Consider the following 27,283-nt stretch of genomic DNA (forward strand, 5'->3'; position numbering starts at 1 on the left):
GCTGTGACTGTGGTTCGCTACTATCTCTTGTTGTTTTTCTTGTTTTTTCGCTCCCCTCTTTTCACAGTTAGACTGGGCCATCTCTAAACTGACTGGGCCATGGCCCCGGGTGGCCCAATGGACCCTATACGCCGGTGCTTGAAAGGTGAATATTTGAAGAAATTAGGCAAACATCCAATGAAAATAGCCAAGCTACAAGGTCACAACAATGACAACACGCTACAAAGGTCACACAAACAAGGGGGGGAGGGGGGCAAGTATATAATGTTTAAGTGCTTACACACACACTGGAAGTGAGTGTGCAAGTTTGACGCCGATTGGTCCAGCAGAGATTACCTACAGACGGTCGGACAGACACAGGGAAATCATAATCAAAATGAGTCGCTTTGTGCCACGTTTCGAGCTACTTTTGAATCTTTTTGTATGACCCTGTAAAAAAAAAGAGCAGCGGTTGTTGATGTGTTCAGTGCAGGATAAAACAAGAATGTCATAACTGCCAGATGCATAAAGTATGGATTTAATGCCTTTCAGACTATGGGTTTTATGGGTACGTCTTATCTTTATTGGCTTAGAGGCCAAAAATGTCTACGGTGACTACTAGAGGTGGTAGAATGTATAGGCCATGATGCTTTTTAAGCACCTGGCAAAGAAAATACTAGCGTCAGCAGTGCAAAAACCTAGCATCAGCTTGCATTGTGTTGTGGATGTTGTGGAAACTCAGAGGCAGCCCTACCCGAGATTGTCCACACAGCCAATAAAAGGTCATGTTACTGCTCTTCTAAAGAGCCGGATTGTGTGTGTGTGTGTGTGTGTGGGTGTGCGCGTGCGTGCATGCGTGCGTGCATGAATGCCTTCATCTGTTTGTTTTGACCCTGACTACGTTTTTAGTTTCTATGGACACAAATGAGCATTTAGACTCATCATTTGCACGCATCTTTCAAATGAAGGTTTGCATGCTTGCCTGTGCATTAGGGCTTTAATAAAAAATATATGTTTTCATGATTGAATAAATGTTTATGTGTATATGTGCATATAGGCATTTTAAGCTCCCAGCATTGTGGATATTTGGGTTTTCAATCATACTTATCCACCTGTTTCCAGTGTCCCATGAGCCTTTGCTTGAAATGTTAGCGTCACTTCCTCTTTCTCTTGGCTGTAACAAAATCTCAGTGTGCGTGCGTTAGTAGTATTATTAATATTATGCCATTTTCAATCAGGCACAAATTAGCTGACTACTACATGTTTTGACGGCAAGGGGTCCTTCAACATCCAAACAACAACACAGTGGACTCAAGGGGCCAGTGTGCTCTAACGTTGAAGCACTGGACCCTAGTGGTAAGAGGAAGGACTGCAGGCGGACCTGTGGATTCATGACGAGGAAACCCTGTGCAGCTGGGCTTTAACATTGAGCGCTTGTTTGCACTTCCGCATTTGCGGAAGTAGACGTTCTGAGACGGTCCTTCCGGGTGCTTAAAACGCCACTGAGCAACTTCCACTGACATGAATAGCGGGGGGGGGGGGGGGGGGGGGGGCGGAGCTTCGCGCCAGTTCAGTCTCTATCCTTCTTTATACGTCTATGTGGACTACAGGCAGCTATAGTGAGAGAGAAACTTAATACAAAAGAAGGGAGGAATACAAGTTTGTCGTGAGACCGGGAGTGATTAAAGTTCTTAACCCTGCGGACGACTGGATATGCCTTATGAAAAGACGTTGCGATGTGAGAAAGTGAATGGTTACCATGGATATGGAAATACAATCGCTAGTACATAATATCTGTGAACGACAGTAGTGAGTGACATTGTTTGCACAAGTAGGCCTAAGTACATAGGCCTATATAGAATCCCATGTGCGTCCCTGTGGTGCGGATAATATGAATAGGATGATATAATTAATGCGGTTGGACAAAAAGGGTGAAAACAATGTCTTGCAATTAGTCTTGCATGGTTGCTGTGTTGCTGTGACCACGCAGTGTTGCCATAGTTTGCAAGGTCTATGAAAACAAGCCCAAAGGAAACAACTAGGCTATGTTTTACCACTTTACATCAGCTATTTGAGAATAGCAGATCTACAAGCGCACAGCGACACGTGAGGTTTTAGATCTGCTATTTTCAAAAAGTATTTTTAATATTTTTAGCACAAAATAATTTCAGATGGAGGTCCGTGGACAATTACATAATACATTAATCTGGTCCATGCCTAGCTGTAGGCCAGGTGTAACTACTCAGTTCATGGTACACCTCAGTATTGTGGATTTGTATATCTAATATTGGGAGTCACAAACCTTTTTCAAATACATCTCCTCCACTTTTGGACCATTATTATTAAAGTCACATCTAGGGTACAATTGCATTGCATTTCAACAATTTAATGTGGGCCTAGGCCTAATCAATATCAAATATCAATGGTATTTTGTCAGGTAGGCCTAAGCTGTGAACAAAACACAATTATTTCAGCCTCATTTAACAGTACCAAATGTAAAAAACAAAACAGATGTGCAAGGTCTTTCTGTCTGTTTAGCTACTGTGGTGTATTATGAATCGTATAGTAGCCTACTAATAACTACATGGTTACTCATAATTGTAACTTTGACTCTGTATTTCTCCTCTGACATCATTTAACTGACCGCCTACAATAAGACATGGATGATACAGCCTGTAGAGCTACAGTAGCCTACATCTATCATTTGCATGCATTACAATGACAGTCATTTATGACTGGGCCTGCCCCCCCCCCCCCCCCCCCGATAATAATAATACATAAAATAATAAATAAAATGCGATTTGAATGGCCGTTTTCAAGATGTTTTGGCCACCATCTTATCTCTTTAGGTACAATTGCTCAGTTTAAAGCTACCCAAAAACAACAACAACAACAACACATAAGTTTGAAAGTCCAGGAAACAAATCAATACCAAAAAAAAAAGAAGGGAAAAAAGGCATGGTGTGGATGGGATGGATTATGGATGAACTCACCGCTGATCTGTTGTCACTTCGCAGCTCTTCCATCGTAGGCCTACACAGACCTCCGACCCCGTTCATCCTCCTCGATAATTAGATTCTATTTAAAACCTCGAAACAAACTTCTAATAGACTATTACTAATACCCTATTCAATTCAGGAGTTGACGGTATACATACAGGAGTAGCCTATAAGATCACTTTAGTAGAATGAGTTTTACGCCGATTCGATCGCCTCACAAGTCACAAGTTAACAAACTCTAGACCAGAAGCTTCCTCCGTCTGTTTTGTTTCCATGCACGCCGCACGACTTCCCGCGACGCGTTGTGGGCTTGTAGATCGGGGATAAGTTCCAGCTATCGCCTCCCGATGTCTACCACTCTACCGGTATTATCTCTCCTCCCACTTTTTGCCTCTCGTGCTGCTGCTAGTGTGTGTGTGTGTGTGTGTGTGTGTGTGTGTGTGTGTGTGCGCACGTGTGCGTGCGTGGACCGTGTGGAATGTGTGACACGCCCACTATCAACCTAACGTCACAACGAAACTATTAATACCATTTCAATGCACACCAGACTGGTGTGCATTGAAATGGTATTAATAGTGATATTAATTTCCATAATCCCAACAGTTAAGTAATATAGCAACTTTTTGTATAATTCTCCATATGCGAAGCCCACATGTCTATATAGGTCTAATGCATTATAGCAATGATTATGGATTGTAAAATATATACCGGTGTATATATATATGAAAACTATTGACCAGGGGTGTTCATTGTTCTTCGGGCAGGCCCGTAGAACAGAACCCCGTAGCCAAGAGAGAGATGAAGCCCCACACCCACTAGGCCACTACATTATTATTGTATGACATCATGTTGCAGATCAGATCACTGCGGGGAGTTGTGAGGTGATTGTCTAGTTTCGGCTAAAGGCCTATATTCATAGTCTGGATTTTCGGTGGTAAGGTGACCAGCACTGCTCCGGTGGTGAGGTGACCACCGGAGCTGAAATAACGTTGAGCGGTGGTGAGTAAAAACAGAGAGCCGCTCGTGATGTCATGTTGTAGTTCGGTGGTCACCCCACCACCGAAAATCCAGACTATGTATGAGCCTTTACGCTCCTCTCAGAATAGGGATGCTATAGTGTTCAAGTGGTTAATGTAAAAAAACTATTTAAAAGAAACTTCATATCACAAAAACATTTGGCAGAGCTCCCCTGTAAACTCTGAGGAGTGTTGAACACCCACTACTAGACCATTGGTTTCCAAACCTTTCAAGTCAAGACCCAAAAGAGAGATTATAGGCTTTACGTTTGCCTGGGACACAAACTAGTGAAAATATAGCAGTCTCATCTACAATCTCACAACGGGTTGCAAAGAGTTGTGAGCTTGCAGATCTGCTATTTTCACTAGGTTCTTAAACATTTGTTTTCTAATCTATGGAATTGCTTAGACTTTCCCTTTATTATCGTCATGAAATTACTTCGTTTTGAATTCATGAACAACTTTACCTTTTTCTGAATGTTTTTTGAAAATGTTTAGAAATAATTAAAAACAATATGTAGGAAACAAAATAAAATAAAGCCATCAAAATGTGTCCACGACCCACAAATGGGTCCTGACCCAGTGTTTGGGTCAGGACCCATTTTATCCAAAAAAGTGTATAATAATAAATGATGCAGTAGGCTATAAGTAGGCTATCAATAAGAACTGGCGGTAGTAACTTCCAATTTCAAATAGGGCCCTATCTATGGCACTTTGGAGTATGCTACAGTGGTTCTCAAACGTTTTATTTTCAAGGACTCCATTAGGACTCCATTAGTGGTCATTTAGGGATATAGCTCTTTGTGCATTTGTTTATTCATTTTGTATGTCTGTGGAAAAAAAGGTTTAGGTGTGCTGGCCCGTGGGAGGTTAGGGTGGGTTGCATACTTAGTTAAGTCATTGGTTAGACATGGGTTAAAGGTATATTCAGTGATTTCACTTAATTCAAATATCACTTTTTTTGTTTTGTTGTGATAATCCTCCCTACTATAGAGTGTGCTGGCCATATAAGGAGTTCCTCCCTATCCCCAGTTAACCCCTGGGGGTCAAAAAACCTTAGGTTTCGTTTTTGACTCTCTATCCTGATTGGACGAAAGGCTGGGTCCCACAGCCAAAAACGAAACCTAAGGTTTTTTGAGTGAAATCACTGAATATACCTTTAAGGTTATAGGTTTAGGTGTGCTGCCCTGTGGGAGGTTAGGTTTAGGGTGAGGTTTTGAGATAGGTTGTATAGTTGTAGGACTAATGACTGGTCTAACCAATAGTCTACTCTAAACCAAGTATGCTACTGTCTAAACTAAGTACTGCACCCGATATACATATTATATATACAGCCATATACACTAGTCAGTGTGGTGGTCTGTGTTGTCAGGACGGCCTGGAGACATGCAGTCGGATCAAGAGCCTAATGGTGTGCGTGCGTGCAAGTGTGACATTGCAAAATGATATGCACCCTGCCTCAGGCAGTCTCATACTGCCTGAGGCAGGGTGCATATCATTTTGCAAACATGTATTTTCTTCCAGGAACAGCAGCAGTGTGATGGATGATTTGTTATTGTGTCATATTGTATGATCTAGAGCTGGGGTTTTCAACTGAGAATCAACCTGGGGACCACTGTTGTGTTGAGAGGGGGTGCATACTTAGTTTAGACTAGTCATTAGTTAGACGTTAGGTTTAGGGTGAGGGTTTGAGATAGGTTGTAGTTGTAGGACTAATGACTAGTCTAACCAATGACTAGTCTAAACCAAAAACTGTCTAAACTAAGTACTGCACCCGCCCACACCACCATATCCCCGCCTCCTCTCAACGGGTGCATATGGTGGTGTGGGGGAAAATTAACCTTCCATATTAAACTCATGTTGCTGTTCATTGTAACTTATGTATAGAATGAGCAAGCGCTGCAAATGTCCTTATAATGGTGGTGACTCAACCAGGCAATCCGGTACAGTTTCCCTTGAGATTCGAACTCCCTTTTTATAAGGACTTCCCAGTAACTGACTACATTGACACGTCATCATCATTTACTGCTTAGACTGTGATCTTGAGGTATGTGCAACAATGATACTCAGCACATATTGAGACGTGCCATATCTTTTATGACATGCAAATGAGGCAAGAGCATGTTCACACACACACACACACACACACGCACGTCGCACGTACGTACGCACGCATGCACGCGCACACACACAGAGTACACAGAGTACACACAGAGTACACACAAAGTATAAACCAAAATGACTAATACAGTACATAGCTCATAAATGCAGTTGTCTCATACAGGGATCTGTGCCAGACTGCAGTGTGTGCGTGCGAGTGTGTAATGGCATGTTTACAGCACCTCAGTGGAACACAACACAAGTAGTACATACTGTACTCATGAGGATCAACAGTAAGTCAGTGTCTGCCTAGTATATACACTGAAGCCTTTGCAACTAGCTGGTTCCTCTCAGTGTCTGCCTACACTCAAGCCGTTTTGAGCTCCCTTCTATCTGCTGAATGACAAAGACAATAAAACAAATAAAAATAAAGATATCTTAAAAGCAGGGTTTTTGTAAGGGTGGGGGTTTATTCCTTTCGATTTCCTTTTGCATGTGATTAGGAGTTGTTTGAGAGTTGTATTTTGGTTTATTAATTTGGTAGTTGGATCTACAAGCAGTGTGAGGTGTTGTGAGCCATTTTCACAATATTTACTTGTGGAACTGAGTCAAATGTAATGCCTCCAATTCCAAGTGCTTGTCAGGGTGAGATATGTCCCCAGTTCAAATATGATTATTGGTGGGGGGGTCACCGTCACGGCCTGAATATTTTGGGAACCCTTGCCCTATAGGGCATCCAAATCAACTAAGTGTACAGGGTTTAAGTGCTGAGTGTTTCAAGTGCTTATAACTGTGTGTTCCCACATTACGTGAAAATATCGTTTTAATCACGGAAATGAGATTGAGCAACTACATGTTCTATTTCATGACAAAATCATTTTGATACTTTATAATCATGCTGTCAAAAAACACACAAGCATGTGTTTTTCCTCCGCTTATGGGGGTCAATGGCACAAATCTCTTCAAATGGGGGTCTGTAGCCAAATACATGGCTACAGAAAATGCACCAGTGCTTTGCTCTACATGACAAACTAGCAGCTAACTGTACACAAAGGCATGCATCGTACTCTACCTGATGCACTATTCAACATAGCACTATTTCAAAACATTAGCCTATACAGCCCTACACACACCCAGATGTTGTCAAATCCTGTTCGGAAAATCCGACTGACACTAGAGTCACTACACATAATCCACCCTGCCCAGAGAAAACATGGAGGGTGTTCCATGTATAGCAAAACAAGCACAAAAAAGGTACAGAAATATTATTCCAAATGAACTGTGAATCACAGAAACACAACAGCAGACGTGGAAAACCTTTATGAACTAGAACAGCGGTTCCCAAACCTTTTTGGCCATGCACCCCCTGTTATCCCCCCTGTTATCTCCTGACCTATAGCTGACACCCCCCCCCCCCCCCCACCACATGGAAATATAAATTGCATAAGCTATACATTTCCTATTTATCCACTATGCACATATGAACCTGAATATGTATATCCACGGATATCCCAAGCCGTGTATATCCACGACTTCCGTGACAATTACCTAAACATGAGAGAGATGTGCCATATCATAGCACGCACGATGATTCCATTCACACCTCTCTCTCTCTCTCTCTCCCCTCACCATGACCATGAAATGGAAAGCAAAATACAGCACGATATAGTTTCACATGCCACGCATAGACTTGTTGTTGGTGTAGGCTACTGCGCAATGGCATTTGGCCTGGGTCCTTATTGGTAGGTTAATATCCACAGTTTATCTGTAGCGGTCCGCAATTAACCTTGTTCAAGCTTCACACTCCAATACAAATTCAACTATTTGAATAAAGGTTGTACACATCAGTGAAATTAACCTCTGGGAAAATCCCTAATTGAGAGTGTAGGCCTAGCAAGCGCACGTGAAGGAAACTCGCCAGAATGAGCTCACGTTGTGAGCTTGTAGATCAGCCTGCGGACTGAGAACATTCAGAAACTTGCAGCTGCAGCTGCTAAAAGTGCCCCGAAACGTGACGAAAACTCGCCAGAATGTGAAGAAGCGTCGCCCCCGCGGCGAGTTTTCGTCACGTTTCGGCGAGTTTTCGTAACGTTTCGGCGAATCCTCGAGTTAACTCGCCAAAAAGGATAATTGCGGCGAGTATTCTTGTTACCAAGCGCACCACGTACAGATCATATAGCTAGGCTGCATGGCTAACAGGGCTTGGGCACTACCCCTCTCTATATCATTTGATAAAGGCATATTAAAAACATGACTTGTACACCCAATGAAAATATAAACTTCACGGAATATATACCACTTCGAATTATAACAATCGGGCCATTGCGCTGAGCACTGCAGTGTTTTACCTATACTTGTGAGGACCTCTGCTTGGATTCATGTGAGTGGGGCACCGGCGATCTGCAAGCTCACAACGCGCTGCATGTGGACGCAACACTTGGAGCTTGTAGATCCACGGCTTGATAGCTGTGTATATCCACGGATATCCCAAGCCGTGTATATCCACGGCTTCCGTGACAATTACCTAAACATGAGAGAGATGTGCCATATATGCGCACGCACGATGATTCCATTCACACCTCTCTCCCTCTCTCCCCATGACCATGAAATGGAAAGCAAAATACAGCACGATATAGTTTCACATGCCACGCATAGACTTGTTGGTGTAAATCAGTGCAATTGAACACCCTTTACCCCGTTTCAAAAATATTGAACCAATGGAAAGTATAGTAAAAAAAACATTGGACAAAACCTCTTAACTCCGTCTCCATTGGACCCTCAAACTGTCTGCTAAAACAGCAAACTCCACCACCTCTCTCCTTCTCATGTCTCCTTCTCATGCAAGTAATTGACAATATCTAAAGTCACAACACCAACTTTGATGAGGCAGTTTGTTTAAAAAATATAAGGTTTTTTTGATTTCCATTAAAAAAAAAAAAAAGAATTCCTGAAAAATTAACATTTTGGAGTTAGGTGGTTTCATTCCGACAGCAACAAAATGTCATATTCATACATAATCTGTCCCTTGTATTTATCAAAGACAACATAAATTCGTTTTTAGAAAGTAACGTGCACCCAGCCGGCGCGCAGCGGAGCCACCATCTTTGAAACAGTTGTTGTCAAAGCAGCAAGCTTTGATCAGAGGCAGGGGGTATTTCCAAGGGTGGGTCTTGGTCCGTTGCTTAACAGATAAACATGGTGTGGCTATATGAATCCTCATGTGTTTTGTCAGATTTCCTTTAAGAGCAAAGAGTTTGCTACATTTTACAAGCAAAGGGCTGTTCCTTAGCATATACGTCTATAAGACACACAGAACTGTCCTTTCAGACACTTTTATTTAAATATATAAGTTGGCATTGTATACTGCAGAGCAGACAGAACAACCTACGGATTTCAGCGTCAAACCTTCATTAGGAAGTGTCCTATTTATAGTGTCTGTATGTAAGACACCTTCCCCTGTCTTTTTTTAAATCATTTTTTATCCCACGATTTTGTAACCCATTTTTCACCCCTGTGTCAATTATCTACCCTAGGGGCGTCGGGGAGAACATGCAAACTCCACACAGAAAGGCCCTTTCACCAACACCGCCTCGAGTATGGACCTTCCCCTGTTTGTGTAGATATAAACAACTTCCAACCAACTTGTACAAAAAGTGTAATCACAATACAAATTCATATAAAGAATTGTATAAAAAGTCTATATAAAAATGGATATATACAGGGGTACAGGTAGCAATGCACAAACATTAACACTATATACAAAATACACTAATGCACATCTGGGTACAGGTAGCAAAAAACTAACATTAACCCACTAAATACAAAATACACAAATGCACATCAGGCTTAATTCACAAACTCCTTCTCTTAAGGCAAATATTGTAGTACTGCATTTGTCTACCCTTTATCCAGTCCTTTTGTTATGAGGTAAAATACTTCCACTTTTTCTTATTATGAATCCTCGTCAGATTTTCAGTTTGTTTACAAGCTTTTGTTACAAACTTTACGAACAGGCTTTCCCTTGAATTTCATGTGTAGATTTCAATTGGGGTTTCCCCTGTATGAATCCTCATGTGCGCTTTCAGATTTTGATTTTGTTTAAAGCTTTTGCTACAAAATGTACAAGCATAGGCGCTTTCCCCTGTATGGATCATCATATGTTTTTGCAGATTTCCTTTAAGAGTAAAACCTTTACTACAAATTGGACAAGCAAAGGGCTTTTCCCCTGTATGAATCCTCATGTGTTTTGACAGATTTCCTTTAAGAGCAAAGCTTTTGCTACACATTTTACAAGAAAAGGGCATTTCCTTAGTATGAATCCTCATGTGTGTATTCAGAATTTCCGTTTGTTTAAAGCTTTTACTACAAATGTTACAATCAAATGGCCCTGTATGGATCATCATGTGTTTTTGCAGATTTCCTTTAACAGAAAAGTTTTTGCTGCAAAAATTACAAGCAAAGGCTCTTTTCCCAGTATGGATAATCATGTGTTTTTGGAGATTTCCTTTAACTGTAAAGCTTTTGCTACAAAATGTACAAACAAAGGGCCTTTCCCCTGTATGACTCCTCATGTGAATTTTAAGCTGTACAGCTTGGGTAAAGTGTTTGCTACAAACTGTACAGGCAAAGGGCTTTTCCCCTGAATGAATCCTCATGTGTTTTGTCAGATTTCCTTTCAGAGCAAAGCGTTTGCTACACATTTTACAAGTAAAAGGCCTTTCCTTTGTATGAATCCTCATGTGAATATTTAGATTTTCATATTGTTTAAAGCTTTTGCTACAAACTGTACAGGCAAAGGGCTTTTCATCGGAATGAATCCTCATGTGTTTTGTCAGATTTGCTTTAAGAGCAAAGCTTTTGCTACACATTTTACAAGCAAATGGCTTTTCCCCTGTATGACTCTTCATGTGTCGGTTCATGACACCTTTGTGATCAAAGATTTTGCCACACTCTGTACAACTAAAGCGTTTATTTCCTCCTGTTTGACTGAATGATGAAACAGAGTCCCCTGACTCCCTGGTCGCCAACTCATCACTGTCTTCAGTGTCAGATTCAGAACAGTGTGGGGAAAGGAGATGGTCATCACTACTTGGTTGTGATGGTACCCAGTAATCTATAAAAGCTTGTGTTTTCATGTGTTCAGTTGAGGCGCTGGCTGAAAGCTCTGTCTCTCTGTTTTCATCAACATCTTCACTCTTCACTGCTAGGAATGTCAACGTCGATCCACTAGCCTCCTCAGGTCTTAGAAGTACCTCCTCGTGTTCTTTTTTGATCTGTGGAGGTGGAGGTTCTAGTTTCCTCTGAAACAGACTGGGACTCATCTCCTGCTGTTCAGGAGAAAGCTCTTTACACACAGGAAGGAATTGGAGATCTAGAAAGAGGAGTAAGGAGGTACCTTCAGAGAGAGAGAGCAATTCATTGGGTTTTGATAGAATGGACTGTCCTACATATTGATTGTTTTCTAATGATATTATATTTACAGTAATCTTTTTTTTTAAACATTTGTTAAGCGACACTCAAATTGCACGTGTATCAAGTATGAAATTGTGTACTATGCAACTGTACTGGCATAACATCAGTAACCAATGTTTCCAAATATACATAGTGTATTGCAATGATTCTCAAACATTTTATGTTATGTGCCACTCTAGGCACAGGACCCTTTCAGCAGGACCCTTTCTATTTTTAATAGAATAAGAATATGAGCTACTTGAAAACTGTTCACTTTAATGTACTAGTGTATTCCAATATTCAAGGGCTACAATTGCAAGTTTTCATTACGCACTACTTGTTTTAGGCAACAGTTATCCTTATGTTGAAAAAGCCCTCAGCACTGAGCTCAGAAATATCTGCACTACTTGGCTTGACTCTACAACTGTCATTTAGGGATGAGAAAATCGACTCGATTTTCAACTCATGCTCATCTTTAATATATCGTTGCTGTCGGGAGGAAACCTCATAACTCCATTTTTGAGGTTTTAGATTTTTCTTTGTGGCATAAATCAGTGCTCTTGAACACCCTTTACGTCTGTGCGTTGTTTCCAAAATATTGAACCAATGAAAAGTAGTAAAAGTGCTTTGGACAAAACCTCTTAACTCCATTGGATCATCAAAAGGTCTGCTAAAGCAACTAACTCCACCACCTCTCCCCCTCTCATGGAAGTAATTGACAATATATAAAGTTACAACACCAACTTTGATGAGGCTGTATTGCTTTGTTTTAAAAACATAAGGTTTTCTTAATTTCCTGAAAAAAATACATTTTTCATTTCCTGAAAAATGAACATTTTGGAGTTATGAGGTTTCCTCCCGACAGCAGAGATATAATATTGTTCAAAAACGTTACTGTAATGTAAAAAAGTGTGTGTAATGTGTATCTGTGCACACATGTTTCCTGTCTGCGTCATTTACAACTCGGCGTGGCGTTATTAGGGATTGGATCCCACCGCAGCCCATAGTTACAATATAGCTAGAGAGCGGATCACAGCCCCGCTGTGATTGGCCAGTAGTGAGCTGCTTGCGCATAGTGTGCGCAAAGTTGACGGCCAAGATGATACGAGAAATGCCATCAGCTCATGGAAGCCTTTCGATCATCTTGGCCGTCAACTCAAAGTAGAGATACAATACAGAGCGGTGATGCCAGTGGTGAGCGCAGTAGCGAACCTTGTCTGGCTAAGCGAGGCTAGTGAATGCTGCTGTTGTAGCATACGGATTAAACAACGGTTCCGTGTTTACAAAATGAAGTATTTTTTATTCTGGCTTTGATGCAAATTCTAAACATGATGGGTGCAGCTGCAGAACTCGTGGTGCTGAATGCAGTCAATGCACTGTTTTGCTTTCCTGTCAAGTAAAGTGTCAACTGATGTGCAGCCAAAAAGAAAGAGAAAGATCGATCGACAAATCGGTAAATGGCCGCAACACGTCGACTCGCCAAATACTGAGTCGTTTACATCCCTACTGTCATTAAAGTCACCAGGATTCGTGGTCAGAGTTGGTGACAACGTAATCTCAAGAAAAGATGATGTTACCTATTTCGGTGGTATTTTGGATAAACCTTCCGGTGGATTTTTTTTTAAACAAAGGTGAACATGAACGTCAACCAAAGAACAGGATTCCTCATCCAGTGTCATTTTTTTTTTTTTAAGATATTTTTTTGCGGCTTACGCCTTTTATTGATTTTTGAAGGGACAGACAGTAGGCTGACAGGAAACGGGAGAGAGATGGGGGGATGACATGCAGTAAAGGCCGTGTCGGGTCCGGGAGTCGAACCCGCGGCACACTGCGACTGGATTACCAGTCCGGTGCCCAGACCGTTACGCTACGGCCTGGGCATCCAGTGTCATTTTGACTATGCTTGCACCTCATGGTTCACAAACACCTCCATATCACTAAAAACAAAACGACGGACCTCTCGAAGCAAACTTATAAGTTAACTACCTATTAAACATCAACTCCAGGACTCGCGTACGTACCCAAAAAGAGGCAACTCTTGGGGGTGTTACGTGTGTGTGTTACTCACAGCTTGTTTCAGTATCAGTGCAGTGGTTGTTGTCCTCAAGGCTGAAGATGGAAGTGATGCAGCCAACGGTCCTAGAGGGGGCAGCAGAGCTCAGGTCCTGACTCAGGTCTGCTGAGTCGTAGGAATGCATGCACTGCTGAGGACACACGCTGTGGCTGGATACATGACCATCACTGGTAGGCATCTGACACACACACACACACACACACACACACACACACACACACACACACACACACACACATTTATTTAATCCCTCGTGGGGACCACCCTTTCTAAAGGTTATACAGCTATGAAAAAATCAGGTAAAACAACTATGGCTTTGTTAGCTTGTACCAGGCCCGGCGCCAGGATGAAATGACAGAGGGGGCAATCGGGGGCAGGTATTGGACATGAAGACAATGCGGTACATTTGCATATCTATAGAGGGCAGAGGCGCACGATTTCGTAATTGAATGCCTGGAAATGTACCATTGTTTTGTCTGTAACTATTTGATCTAAGGGGGCAAAGAGGTTGATTTAGGGGGGCAAACACCCCCTTTGCCCCCCCGTGGCGCCGGGCCTGGCTTATACACGACTTTAAATATCAGAATTGATGAAGTAACTGCTGGACAATGCCATATGGGGACTTGTGAAAAATCTGGTTAACATTGTTGATGGGGACCTCATTTGAATATAATTTAAATAATTCACACAAGGTCCCCTCTAATGTGATTAATGGGGACCTTGCAAGAAGTGTAATTACTAACTAGTAAAACGCCCTGGGGCGAGAGGCAACCTTGAGTCGTTTTTATGTATGGATCTCCAGTGTTTGATTAGGTCATCTGGATCGATGACTACAATAGGTTCATATATGGGCATTCCCAGATATGGGCTTAATATTGATGACATGGACTTGATATTAATGGCATCAGGGATCTCCATGGGCATAAAGGGGAGTCCTACAATTACTGATGCCTCTATCTCCATATATGGGCTGTATTGCTACATACATAAATGATGTAGATGACTGACGTCTGACTTGCATAGATGTCTGATGTCATATGGATTTTTGACTACAATATCTACAAGCTCAAAACGTGTCAAAGCACAACACATTTTGAGCTTGTATACTGCTATTTTTGACAGTATATGCATTGTGACCCCCTGGAGTGACTGCAAATATACTGGCCCTCTCCTGTCTGTCTGTGGGTGGCATGTGTCTTCTCTCTTGCAAATTGCATAGCAATGATTCCCAACAATATTGATTCCCAACAATATCCCCCGGCCCGGGCCGGGGGATATTGTAAGACGGACCGCCAAATAATTGGCAAAACACAGATTTTAATGTGTCAATCTAAAAATACAAAAAGCCATGTTTTCTTTCTTCTGTAAAACTTTGAAGAATGAGTTTTCATTGTGCCACTAGTTCCATTAATGGAGATTATCAAGTGGGCCTTGGTCTAGAAATGGTATGGAACCATGCTGTATAAGTTTATAGGGCTCCCCATCTGATTCTGAAAGACATTATTTCCAACCTGCATATCTACGTCTCTCTGCCTATCTCTCATGCACGTGCGTGTGCACGAATACACACAAGAAGAGGTTTTCATAAACTTCAGAAATAGACAAATTATTCCTAATGCTCTAGGATGGTTTAAACGTATTTATGTATGTACTTTTATAATTTAGATATTTTGAATATGATTACCTGACCATGCATGCATGCTTGCCATTCAGCTTGCTGGACTGAAGTTGATTTTCCACAATTGTGCCATAAGGTCTTCTGTACAATGTAAACCCAAAGCCTGCTGTTCATGTTCTTGTTGCTCAGGCCGTAGGCTACAGTACTTTTTGTTATTGTATTTTTTTATTTGTTTAATGAGCACTGTTGCATCAACAATGGACTGCCTTTTCACAGCTTGCCGTTTGGTCCTTATTTTCATAAGGTGATCTGCCTCTTTTTAGTTGATCCTTCACTGCCGTCACAACTTTTATGCCCGTCTATAGTGTAAATGAATGCACAATATTTATATTAGGTTTCAAAACGTAGGTAGTAACCATTGCTATAGTCTTTTCAATAACCTAGCCTATAGTCTTAATTGTGTTGTGTTTATTGTGGTAGGCCTATATTTCTGGACTTTTGCATTCAACCCTGCATAATATTTAAGATACATCATATAATCTGGCTTTTTTTGTGGTTTAAATGAGATGCTGGTTCTGAGTGGTAGACAAAGTATAGAGGGTATGCGCATGCATAAAGTGAGTGGCAAAAGACTTAAGAATACAATTTTGTGGATAATTGTAGTTGTCTTCTATGTTGCACCCCATGGATAGCCAATGTTAATCTTACAGCTACTTTGTGTAAGTCAAAAGTAACGGGTCTATTTGAAATAGCCGTCCATATTTGGACATATAGTTTGACGTCTATGGCCGGCCGCATGGTCTACTTTGGCCTACTGTGGTCAGAATAAAGACAAACACGAGTACATGACATCAGGGATGGGAATGCCCATATATGGAGATCCCTGATGTCATCAATATTGGCCAGCAACTCTAATCTAACCTCAAACCCTAAGATCTCCATACTGTATATGGAGCTGACCTGTTCTGACATTCCATAATTGATCCTTCTCCATCCATCCTTCCTCTTCGATGTCTCCCTTTTAACTGATACCTGTCCATTCAAACCCTTGTCGAACTCAACTTGTGGCGAGGGCCGCATTGGTCAAAAGTTCACTTGATGGGGGCCACAACCAGTTGCGGACGCACACTCGATGTCTCAGTCAGTCACTGCTATAATATCTATCTATATATCTATCTATCTATGCTCAGACACAGCCAGCCAGCCAGCAAGCCACACACATAGTGCTCAGACCCAGCCAGCCAGCCAGCCACACACATAGTGCTCAGACCCAGCCAGCCAGCAAGCCACACACATAGTGCTCAGACCCAGCCAGCCACACACATAGCTCCGTAAGGGAGTGGTTGCACCACTCAAAAAATCTTCAAAAAACTGAAGAGGCTACTGGAGATTGGAGAACCTGATTTGGACATGATCTGATGCAGGACAATGTCACTATGACAGAAAGAGAAGATGGGTCTGGCCACATTCATTCACCCCATAATCTCAGTGGAAATTGGGGAATATGTTGTGAAATAAAAAGTCAGAAAACTGGGAAAATGCCTTATTTTACATTTTCTTAGTTCAAACCATTCCATGATTTCCCCATGCCCACACATCTGTGGGCTCTCTCTCTCTCTCTCTGAACAGAAACAAGTCGCGATGCGGCCACACACACACACACACACACACACACACACACACACACACGGATGATCTGATAATCTTATAAAGAATATGCAGTGGTGTCATGCTCGTAGTATGCAGTACTACGAGCCAGTAGATTTTCAACACAGTAAAGGCTGGTAGAGTGTGTTGTTAGTACTGTTGTTTTATGGTTGTTTGAATAAATGACTTTGTCATGAGTTGACTCATACACTATAGGCTATAGTATCTAATTATTTTAAGTCTACTTTTGTGTGTTTGCATGTCTAAAACTCTCATACTATCAGCTGTTCTGTGCGTGCACGTGCATGTATGTGACGTCATTAAAATGCTGTGGTACCGAAAAGCAAATAACCACTGGAAATATGCCAAGTTAACTAAGTTAGATAGGTGATGCTGAGCTAAACAATAAACATGTTTGTTTAATTTTTAAGTTTTTATATTTAAATGAGATGAAGCAAGTCCAGCATAGCCTATGCAAGTGTATGCTATGGGCTATGAATAGGGCAACAACCACACCAGGGAGTTTAATGAAGTACTGTCACATCATAGACACATGAAAAACAGACAAAAACAAGAAGATTGGGCGGATGGGAATTCCTAGTTTATTTATGTACAACAATGAAATTGACATCACTGGCACTTCCTTGTCGTCTTTACAACCAGCCTTGAGAGTATTGTGTACATGGGCCTTGCTCGAGCTCACTTGAGAGTGACATCACTGATTAGCCTAGGCATTGCAAGTAGAAATGAGATGTACTTGGCCTAACAAACGTAACGTAAGAAACTGTAGTCATTTTCAAAAGGAAGGAGACAATGAATTCACTTACCTCTGCTTCACCGTCACTGTGACCCTCCAGGTCATGGAGGGAGGCAATATCTTCTCCTCCTCCTGTGAAGGCCTCCCGGCCAGTCTCTGTGGTCCCCACAGCCCCACAATGCATCACTGCAGCCCCCTCCACCTTCTCAATCAGAAGTTCACTCTCACCCAGGTCCTCAGTATCTGCTGACTTTGAAGATCTGGATACGGATCCACGGATCCAGTCCGGGTTTTCTTCCTAATACAAACGGCAAAATCAACAGGATGTTAACATTTTTATAAGAATAAAACAGCATGAGTTTTGGTGATGCTCTATATTGTCTTTGTATCAACTTTGTTTATTGAACATTAGTTCAATTTCTAATCACTGGAGCATTTATTTATTTCTTGTCCACATTTGGAGTTACATCATGGCAAGGTAACTACAACACCCAAAGCGCATATATATATATATATATATATATATATATTCTTTTTTTTTCTCTTTAGGTCTAATAATTCATATAGCCGATAATACACTTTAGTGCAGAGACCATGTCGTCACCACCGACCTGCGGGGAATGGGAGCTTCTTTGTGATGGCCGTGAAGAAGCCAAAATAACGGCATAGAACCGCGAAATAAGCACTATAAATCTGGACAAAATGGGTGCAAAACGGGTGCACGCAACCCACATGTGGGTCGCATGTTCGTGCTCCATCTACCGTTCACAAAGTTAGGCGCCCCTGGGAAAGACTTATGGACAAATATGGCTGGAGGCATGCAGATTTTGGTCACAGGCTAGCAATGAAGAGTATTAATATTACACAACGAGATACAAGTTAAGCCCATCACACACCGTCTGCGACCGCCGCACGTCAAAACAGCCGCCTCCATTATTTTCAATGAACCTATCAGAATGCTGGACGGACCACAGGATAATTCGGTCAAAAGTCAACCTGAAGATCCTCCCGCAGCAACGCAAACAGGCTTCCTGCAAGAAGCTGGACTGTGCTGCCCTACAATCCCCCTCAGCCACGGAACATCTAAGAGGTCGACTCGCAGCTGAGCTGTACAACGTCCCAGAAAACCCTGCCATCGAGGACACAAATGGTGCCTGGAACACACTGGCACACATCCGTCTACCATGCTGCCGAAGAATCAGTAGGATTCACCAAAAAATTTCACCAAGACTGGTTGCAAAAATGCACCTGGCATCCATGACCTCCTCAAGGAAAAGCGCAAGGCACATACAGTACCGTCGCTCTAGCCAACCCTCAACCAGCAGCCCTCAGGAAACAACTATCCACCATCAAAACAGCTCTACACTATGGCCCTCAGAGAAGAAACATCACACCAATGAGATCTGCAGATGGTACTTATGGTACATAAAGGATCAACAACAAATAATAGAACGATGGGCAGAAGAACACTTCAGCACCCTACTCAACCAGAGTAACCCCACAAACCCGACCGACCATCCTGGACGAACTCCCCAGCTTCCCCCCTGTTCCCCTACTTGATGAAATCCCTCAATTTCATGAAGTCTGGAAGGCAATCAAGTGTCTTAAAAACAATAAAAGCGCAGGTTCAGACTCCATCCCTGCTGAAGTATACAAGCGTGGAGGTTACCTCCTCAAACGCCGGCTACACCAAATCTGGACAACTCAAACTGTCCCACAAGACTGGAAAGATGCCACCATTTTATCACCATATAAAAATACGGAGCGACAGGTCGATGGCAGGTCAGGTCACGTTGTGACTTGTGACGCATGGTGATTTTGTGCACAGCTTTAAGCCTATATTTATTGTTTTAAACCAAATGAAACGTCGGGTTAGTACCGGCCAAAGATCAAGAGAAGCCACAAGCGGAGGGTGGCGAAACAATTCCACCTGATCAAACAGCCGACCGGGGTGTGGTGGTGGTGGGTAAAACAAAGAGGAAGTGCCTGGCCCCTGACCAGCCTTCCTCAAAAAAGACAAGATTTGTCAGTAAAAGATGTGAGTCTGATTATGCATGGCGATATATTCGCCCGGGAGCTTGGCGCAGTGCCCCTAGCTGTCTGATAACACCATTGGCAGGCGCATTACTGATATGGCACAGGACATAAAGTGTCAACTGACTGATAGATTGAAGAAATCAAAATATGAGGGACTGTCTTGGGATGACTGCATCAGGGTTTGTACAGATGGTGCCAGGCCCAAAGCTAGTCTTAAAAGTGGTTCCTCACATAAAATGTAGGCCCTCATCAAACCCTGTACACTCAAGACACTGCCCCCGCTGCCACCATTAGATCTCCATATATGAGCTGACCTGTTCTGACATTCCATATATTGATCTGACCTCATCAAACCCTGTACACTCAAGACACGCTCCATATATGGACAGACCTCATCAAACCCTGTACACTCAAGACACTGCCCCCGTTGCCACCCTTAGATCTCCATATATGGAGCTGACCTTTTCTGAATAATTCATTCCATGCTGATCTGACCCCCCCATGTGAAAGTGCCAGTGCATACAGGTATATTGCCAGTACAGAATTCATTCCATTATGTTGATCTGTCCCCCCCATGCCAAAGCGCCAGTGTTCGCCCAGCAGTCTGCCGGCCAGTCACCCAGGCGGATGCGTGCACGCCCTAGGCGAAGTCACTTCTCGCCCTCAGTGTGTCTTACTGGTATAATTAGTAAATAAATTGCTTTGTGAATATTTTGGTAGTTATGTGCGTTTATTTTTGTTTGTGTCATTGTCTCCACCATGCCGAAGGCATGGGGAGAGAGTATGTTTTGCACTCCGTTCGTGTGTGTGTGTGTGTCCGACTGTCCGTCCATCCGTGTGTGTCTGTCTGTCTGTCTGTGTACAGCTAATCTACGGCACCGTTAACCCGGTCGATGCCTGTTATAGCGCCACCAGGAGGCCGACTTTTGTATATTACTCCTCCAGATTCTGTACAAAAATCCCGCAAATCGTTACACACCATCTCTATAGTCATGTGTTCAAGCCAGATCTGACCGATATTTCATATTCCATCCTAATTGGCTAACATTGGCTTTCAAAGTTTGCAGGATTGGCCCGTTTTGAACAAAAAGCATCAAATCATGAACGCAGTATGTAATGTACGTGAAATATTTCACAAACTTTCCTACTAGGCTGAGGAATATATCCCACTCTTTTCACATTGGCCTACTATAGCGCCACCAACAGGTGGAGTTTTGCAAAACCCATTTTTGGAACAATGCGAATCTGTGAAACTCAATTTCTATGTATTCTTTCCACTTTAACTACTGTGGAAAGCTTCATTATCTTAGCATAAGCGCAATTCACTAGACTCTCATAGCCACGCTGTGAAGCTGAAAACAAACATCGACACATCCATAATATTCGTTAGCCAGTTTTCAGCCAGCAAAGTGAGCAAACACTACTACTGCGTGCAAGTAATTCATCAATAATACAAACATGATAGCCTAAGATTTAGACTCTCGTAGATGTATTTATCGATTCTGACATAAGCCTTCATTACCCATGGGCGTTACATTTTTTGCACGCGGAGTCGCGGACCTAGAATTACAAATACATGCAAAATCTAAGGTGATTACATTGCTGCCCCACTTCTTGCTCAGGTTGACTTGCGATCTGCGTTTAAAACCCTCAGAGTAGACCGTGTGAACTGAGTGGTACAACTCCCCTCTCCCCCCCTCTCTCTCTCTCATTAGCAGGCAACAATGCAGCACTATCTCTCTCTCTCTCTGTTTCTGGCACAACAGCGCCACTTTTGCCCCTACTGGTACTCTAAACATAGTAACATAGTGACATAGTCACATTGCTGTGGTTGCACCACTCAAACCATTTTTTTGATCCCCTCTATCTCGGAATCTGTCATCCAGAGTGGACGACCCAATTAAGCATTACACTTGTTTACAAGAGGGTCCACCATGTTCAATTCATCAACAAACATATCGCGACCGGGAGGCGAACCCGGATCGTCACATCAAAACATCGCTCACCTTGCCAGTTGCCAGTCGGCCACTAAACCGTGTAGTCAACCAGAGAAGTGGGGCAGCAATGTATACAAGCACCTTAGATTTTGCATTTGTACATTAAGAGCAATTCTAGGTCCGCGGGCAAAAGATTGAACACCCATGGGTAATGAAGGCTTAGACTCTCGTAGAGAGTGATGTCAGAATCATAAATACATCTACGAGTCCGAGAGTCTAAATCTTAGGCCAAATTACATGATATTATGTTATATGTTATATTATATACATTCCCACATTATCCCAATAAAACCTGACTGGTACACAAACAATACTGTACCTGAAAGGAGGAAATAAAATTAATCAATGCCGCTTGGAGACACAGCTGCTGCTTTGGACTGAAAATGTAAACAATAAAACATCACTTTATCATTAACCATCATGCAACACTAGTACCGAGACTAGACCTCACTGATTGATTGATTGATTGATTGAAATATTTATTAACAGTTTGTAGAATTTACAGTACATTTTAAGCACAAACTCAATACAAAGACTGTCAACTGTGAGTGGACGACCCAATTAAGCATTACACTTGTTTACAACAGGGTCCACATTGTTCAATTCATCAAAACATTTAGAGACATACAAATAGACACTTCTATGTAGCTAAAGTAGAGAACAGGAATTCATCATATAGGAAGCAAAAAGGGAAAAGATACATATACAGTGAGGGGAAATGGGGTGGGGGGGGGGGATTCAGATTTTACAGAGGCCAGTTTCGAATTGCAGCCATCCGTAGGTGCCCTTTGAGAGCGGTTTTGAAGGAGTCAAGGGATTCACATGTCTTAATGACTGTTGGTAGGGCGTTCCACATTTTGGTGGCATAGGAGCGAAAAGAATTTAGTCCCTTGTTTGTGCCGAATCTGGGTTGTACATGGTTTGTTGCACTCCCTCTGGTGTTGTGGGTGTGGACTTCGTTTACATTAAGGAAGTATTTAGACAGGTACATGGGTATCTTGGTGGTGTATCGAATCGAATCTTGTGGACCAGACCCATTGCAAGATGCTGTACTCTGTCGTAATCAACTGACGATCGCTAGCTCTGGTCCATAGTTATAATGCCTTCATTAGAGTAGGCTACTGTAATTCTGCAAACTATTAATACATCAATCAATCAATCAATCAATGCTACTCTTCTCCAGAGCCGGCTCTGCTCTTCTCTTCCTGCTCGCATGAAATGCAGACCAGCCTCTGGGGAGAAAGCACGTAGGCTAAGGGCTAGCCCTCCAAGCAGAACCCAAATGCTACTGAAGTTTCTGACATTTGTTCGACCCAGTGCATTGGGTCCTGTTCCACGTCGTCCATGCCACCTGTTTAAAACATTTACTCCATGTTTCGCTGCTCCCCGCGCTCTATGACGATATTATTCAGTGTGAGGCTTTCTGAATATGTAAAGTACAAGTACACATACATGCCGCTGCGAATATCTCCTGTGGCGCGGAAGCCGTTAAGTATTTTTAATATATTATGTTTGCCCGATTTGGAAGCTTGGATTCTTCTTTTCCTTCCTTGTTTATTGACACCTCATTGTACCGCCAGTGTTGGGCATCGTTACTTTCTAAAGTAACGTCGTTAGGTTACTGGATTACTGCCCATGAAAATAATCCCTTACCGTTACAGATTACCTTCTGAGAAAAGTAACAAGTTAGATTATTTTCCGTTATTTTCCGTTACCAGACAATTAAAACCCATTTTTAATGCTTGCGCAGGTAGGCTATTAGGCTACTGCCTACCGTCATTGCGCCGCATTATTACGGCCCTAATTAACTCTATGGTTAAAAACGAGAATGATACACACCATGAACTGACCATAGACAATATCCCCTTTACAGCTCTCTCTTTATTAACGAATATAATTCGCCACAATCGCCAGTCTATACACGTAGGACTGGACAGAAAGGCTGTTGCGCTGCGCTCCAACCAGCCAACAGCGCACATGATGCCCTCTCCACGGCGCGCACCGCGGCGCATGAACAACACCACCACCACCACCGTGGACCGACGTATGAACTAGATAGTTTATAAGAAATGGCACGGCGGCCATCCTTGCAGGCAGTGACAGACAGTAACGGAATGAGAATCCTGTAACCTGTTATTTTGGGGGGGGCATTGATGATGAATGTTACTATTAAACTTAAACAATTCATTAAACTAGTACTCACCTAATGACGCAGCCACGGAGGATCTACCATGTATAACGTAATTCCAAAGTGTTTAGCCTACATTGTTTAAGTCAAAGACGCATGCGGTTTTTACTTTGGCTTAAAGCATGTTGTTATTATTATTCCGCATAGAGTATATTCCACCACCACCACCGGCACTGTCATAGTAGCTGGCTACAACCGAAACAACTTCCTCTTCCTCTTCAAAATAAAAGCTACTTGTAACAATACTTTTATTTCTTAAGTGAACTTACAGGATGTAGTAGACGCAGGATGTATAGTAGGCTATACTATGCGCTGCGCATTGGGGCTTGGGAAGATAAATCACACAGATATGAAGGCAGGAGAAATAGACTCCGGGCAGTCGGGGCTTTATTATTTTTAAATCTTGCACACAAAATGAACAGGGACACATTATAGTAACGGGACTACTGTTTTGGAAAAGTAACTAAGTAACTAACTACTAAATTGCAAAACTAACTAGTTAGTTTATTCCGTTACCAATAAAAGTAGTCCCTTACATAACGCCGTTATTAATAGCGCCGTTACACCCAACACTGTGTACCGCCTATCTGGCTAGCTAGTGGCGCTATAGCTATGACACAGCAGATCAGAGGCAGGGACGTAGCCGCACAAGCCAACCGCACACCGGGAGGCGGTACAATAAACGGTAAACAAACAAGAAGAAATAAAGCGACCAAATCGGTCAAACAAAGATTAAAAATACTTAACGGCTTCCGCGCCACAGGAGATATTCGCAGCTGGATGTATAGCTACTTAAAGTTACCGAATTCAGAATAACTCAAGGAAAATAATGGCGTCACATGCCGTGGGTCCTATTTTAGAGAGAATCTCCACTTCCGCGTATAGGAATTTCCATACGAAAATACAGTAGTGAGCAGGGACCCAACGTAAAACTCAACAAAATATCAGAAAAGTTTTACGTAGGGTCCCGAGAGGGGCTAGCTAAGGGCCGATTCATACTCCTACTTTAGCGCTGTTTCGGCGCTGTTATATCGTGTCTGAAAGAATGACTCAGTTGTTGGCAATCTGTACTTTACTTTCGACTTCGGAACGTAACACAACAAGCATCAAAGATCGCATCATCATAACAACATAAGAACATCCGGGTAACCCACTACAAGTCAACTCTAACCCACAGCCCCAAGATGGTCCGTTGCTGCCCTCTAAGGGCCTGGCTGCATTGTCAGTTATTGGAACGTCAGCTAAACCCAATATATCACATTTCCTCCCCTTTAAGTTCACAACCTAAACTAAGCAGAAAATATCAAAACAATCAAAACACATTTTCTCTTTCTGTTGGTCTTCTACCCCCTTGGTTATTTTTATTTTTTCCCAAACAAGCCCTAGCAATGTGCCCCACGTTCCCACAAGCGTGACATTTCTCCTGCTTGAACCTGCATTCAGCTGCTGTGTGTTTGGTCCCTTTGCATCTGTAACACTCACGGACCTCCTCCTTGAATGCAGCCCGAGCCTCCCGTGGACGGTCATTTACGTTGAAACACTTCCCTGCGTCACCAACGGTCTGAAGATCCCTTGCATTCTTGTTTGCAGTCTCCACTGATATGGCAATTTGCAAAGTTTTTTCAAAAGTGAGATCAGTTTCAGCCAGGAGTCGTCTCTGCGTCCTGTCGTCATTTATTCCACAGACAATCCTGTCCCTCAACCTTCCCTGCAACGTGTCACCGTAGTTACAGTCCTGAGCTAGCCGACGCAACTCGGCCACATAATCCATCACTGCTTCATCAGACTTGCGATTACGTGAATCAAACTTGAACCTTTGAACAATTTCACTGGGCTTTGGATCAAAGTGACTTTTTAGTAACAGTACAATCTCTTGAAACGTTTTGTCCTTAGGCTTTTCTGGGCTGAGGAGGCTCTTCATCAATCTGTAAGTCGCCGGACCTACCACACTTATCAATATGGCTCTATGTTTGTCCCCGTCGGCAATTCCATTTGCCGCGAAGAACTGCTCCAAAATTTCGCAATAATCCTCCCACGTCTGGGATTTCTCATCAAACGCTATCAGCGTGCCTATGGTAGCCATCCTTTATCCTCGTCGCCAAAAGATGTTATATCGTGTCTGAAAGAATGACTCAGTTGTTGGCAATCTGTACTTTACTTTCGACTTCGGAACGTAACACAACAAGCATCAAAGATCGCATCATCATAACAACATAAGAACATCCGGGTAACCCACTACAAGTCAACTCTAACCACAGCCCCAAGATGGTCCGTTGCTGCCCTCTAAGGGCCTGGCTGCATTGTCAGTTATTGGAACGTCAGCTAAACCCAATATATCACAAGTGCCGACTGCCGAAATGATTTCGGCTCGTCAGAAGTTTTTCAGTAGCACCGAAGAGCCGACTTTAGGACGATACCCGCCCTCCCGAACCTCAAATGACGTCACATTGTAGGCTCTACAACGCCGAACCGACTTTTATTCGGCTCTAAAATAGGAGTATGAATCGGCCGGGCCCTTAGTGTCTATTTCAAATTCAAGTGTTTTTTGACTGGGGATCGAATTTTGACAGCAGCAAGTAGCAACTGCCTGTCATAATTTCACCCCCCTCCAGTATTGGACAGTATTAAGAATTTAAGATGTTTGTTTTTTTTGTCATCAAAGTTTTTTAATGATTTTAAATAAAGCATACAAAATCCACATGACTTACACAAAAGAAAAAGACAAGAAAAAACAAACAAACAAAACACACCTAGCAGTAAAAAAAAAAAAAAGAAGAAAACCCCTGGACAACTCCCCTCCACACTCGTGGTTATATCATATGTAATGTACAAATACAAAATGTTACAACAATCCTTTGATATACAAATAAAAATAGTCCCATATCTCATGGAACTTCCCTTTGACGTTATTCCTCTGGCAATTGAGTATTCAAAGGATGCCGCTTCAGTCATAAGATGGGTCCAGTCTGTGATCTCTGGCGTAGCAGAGCTCTTCCAGTTTCTCAGTATCAACCTAGCTGCAGTAATAAGGCCTGCAGTCACCAATGCATGTTAGTGCCTTGGTGACCCCCTGTGTCTCCCAAGAGACATAACCTTGGGCATTCTGGTAGTATTAGCCCCATCCAGTCTCCAAGTTTCCCCAGTACCTCTTTCCAGAAAGGCACAACCACAGGACATTCCCAAAATGCATGTACAAATGTACCATCTTCCCCTTTACATTTCCAACACCGTTTGTCTTCCACCAAGCCCATCCTAAACAGTTTCACAGGGGTATAGTAGAATCTATGTATAATTTTGTAATGTGTAAATTTGCTTTTAATATCCCTAGTGGCCCACCCAACTTTGGAAATGATATTTGACCATTTCTCTTCACTTATTTCAGTATTAAGATGTTGATATTGATTTTGTATTCATCTTTAG

The 27,283-nt window shown here is 42.4% G+C and overlaps 2 protein-coding genes across 3 annotated transcripts in view; both read right to left on the minus strand.

The window, feature by feature from the left end:
- The window catches only part of LOC310872637 (tuftelin-like), a 22,285-nt gene extending 18,996 nt beyond the window's left edge, over positions 1-3,289 (minus strand). For both annotated transcript variants that reach the window (XR_014570414.1, XM_083784677.1), the window contains exon 1: positions 2,973-3,289. Coding sequence is in view for 1 of the 2 variants with exons in the window: in XM_083784677.1 (XP_083640803.1) it covers positions 2,973-3,038 (66 nt within the window). In the remaining variant the exon portion in view is untranslated. The remainder of the gene's footprint in view (positions 1-2,972) is intronic.
- A 6,381-nt stretch (positions 3,290-9,670) lies between these two features.
- LOC310872163 (uncharacterized protein) lies at positions 9,671-25,477 on the minus strand. Its single transcript, XM_083783885.1, has 4 exons — positions 25,350-25,477; positions 17,712-17,939; positions 13,614-13,797; positions 9,671-11,465 (listed from the first exon to the last, which is right to left on the minus strand). Exons 2-4 carry the CDS (start codon positions 17,823-17,825, stop codon positions 10,123-10,125), a joined length of 1,641 nt encoding a protein of 546 aa, XP_083640011.1. The 5' UTR covers positions 17,826-17,939; positions 25,350-25,477; the 3' UTR covers positions 9,671-10,122.
- Between the last annotated feature and the right edge of the window lie 1,806 nt (positions 25,478-27,283).

Source organism: Protomyctophum parallelum (assembly GCF_964188405.1).
Source record: "Protomyctophum parallelum genome assembly, chromosome: 15".
In the NCBI taxonomy this organism is placed as follows: domain Eukaryota; kingdom Metazoa; phylum Chordata; class Actinopteri; order Myctophiformes; family Myctophidae; genus Protomyctophum; species Protomyctophum parallelum.

Bases quoted from the DNA above. Each gene is read 5' to 3' on its own strand.
- LOC310872163 (XM_083783885.1), bottom strand. From the start codon at position 17,825: ATGCATTGTGGGGCTGTGGGGACCACAGAGACTGGCCGGGAGGCCTTC. The intron at 13,798-17,711 runs GTAAGTGAATTC...TGTGTGTGTCAG, and splicing joins ACAGTGACGGTGAAGCAGAG to ATGCCTACCAGTGATGGTCA. The intron at 11,466-13,613 runs GTGAGTAACACA...TCCTCTTTCTAG, and splicing joins CACTGATACTGAAACAAGCT to ATCTCCAATTCCTTCCTGTG.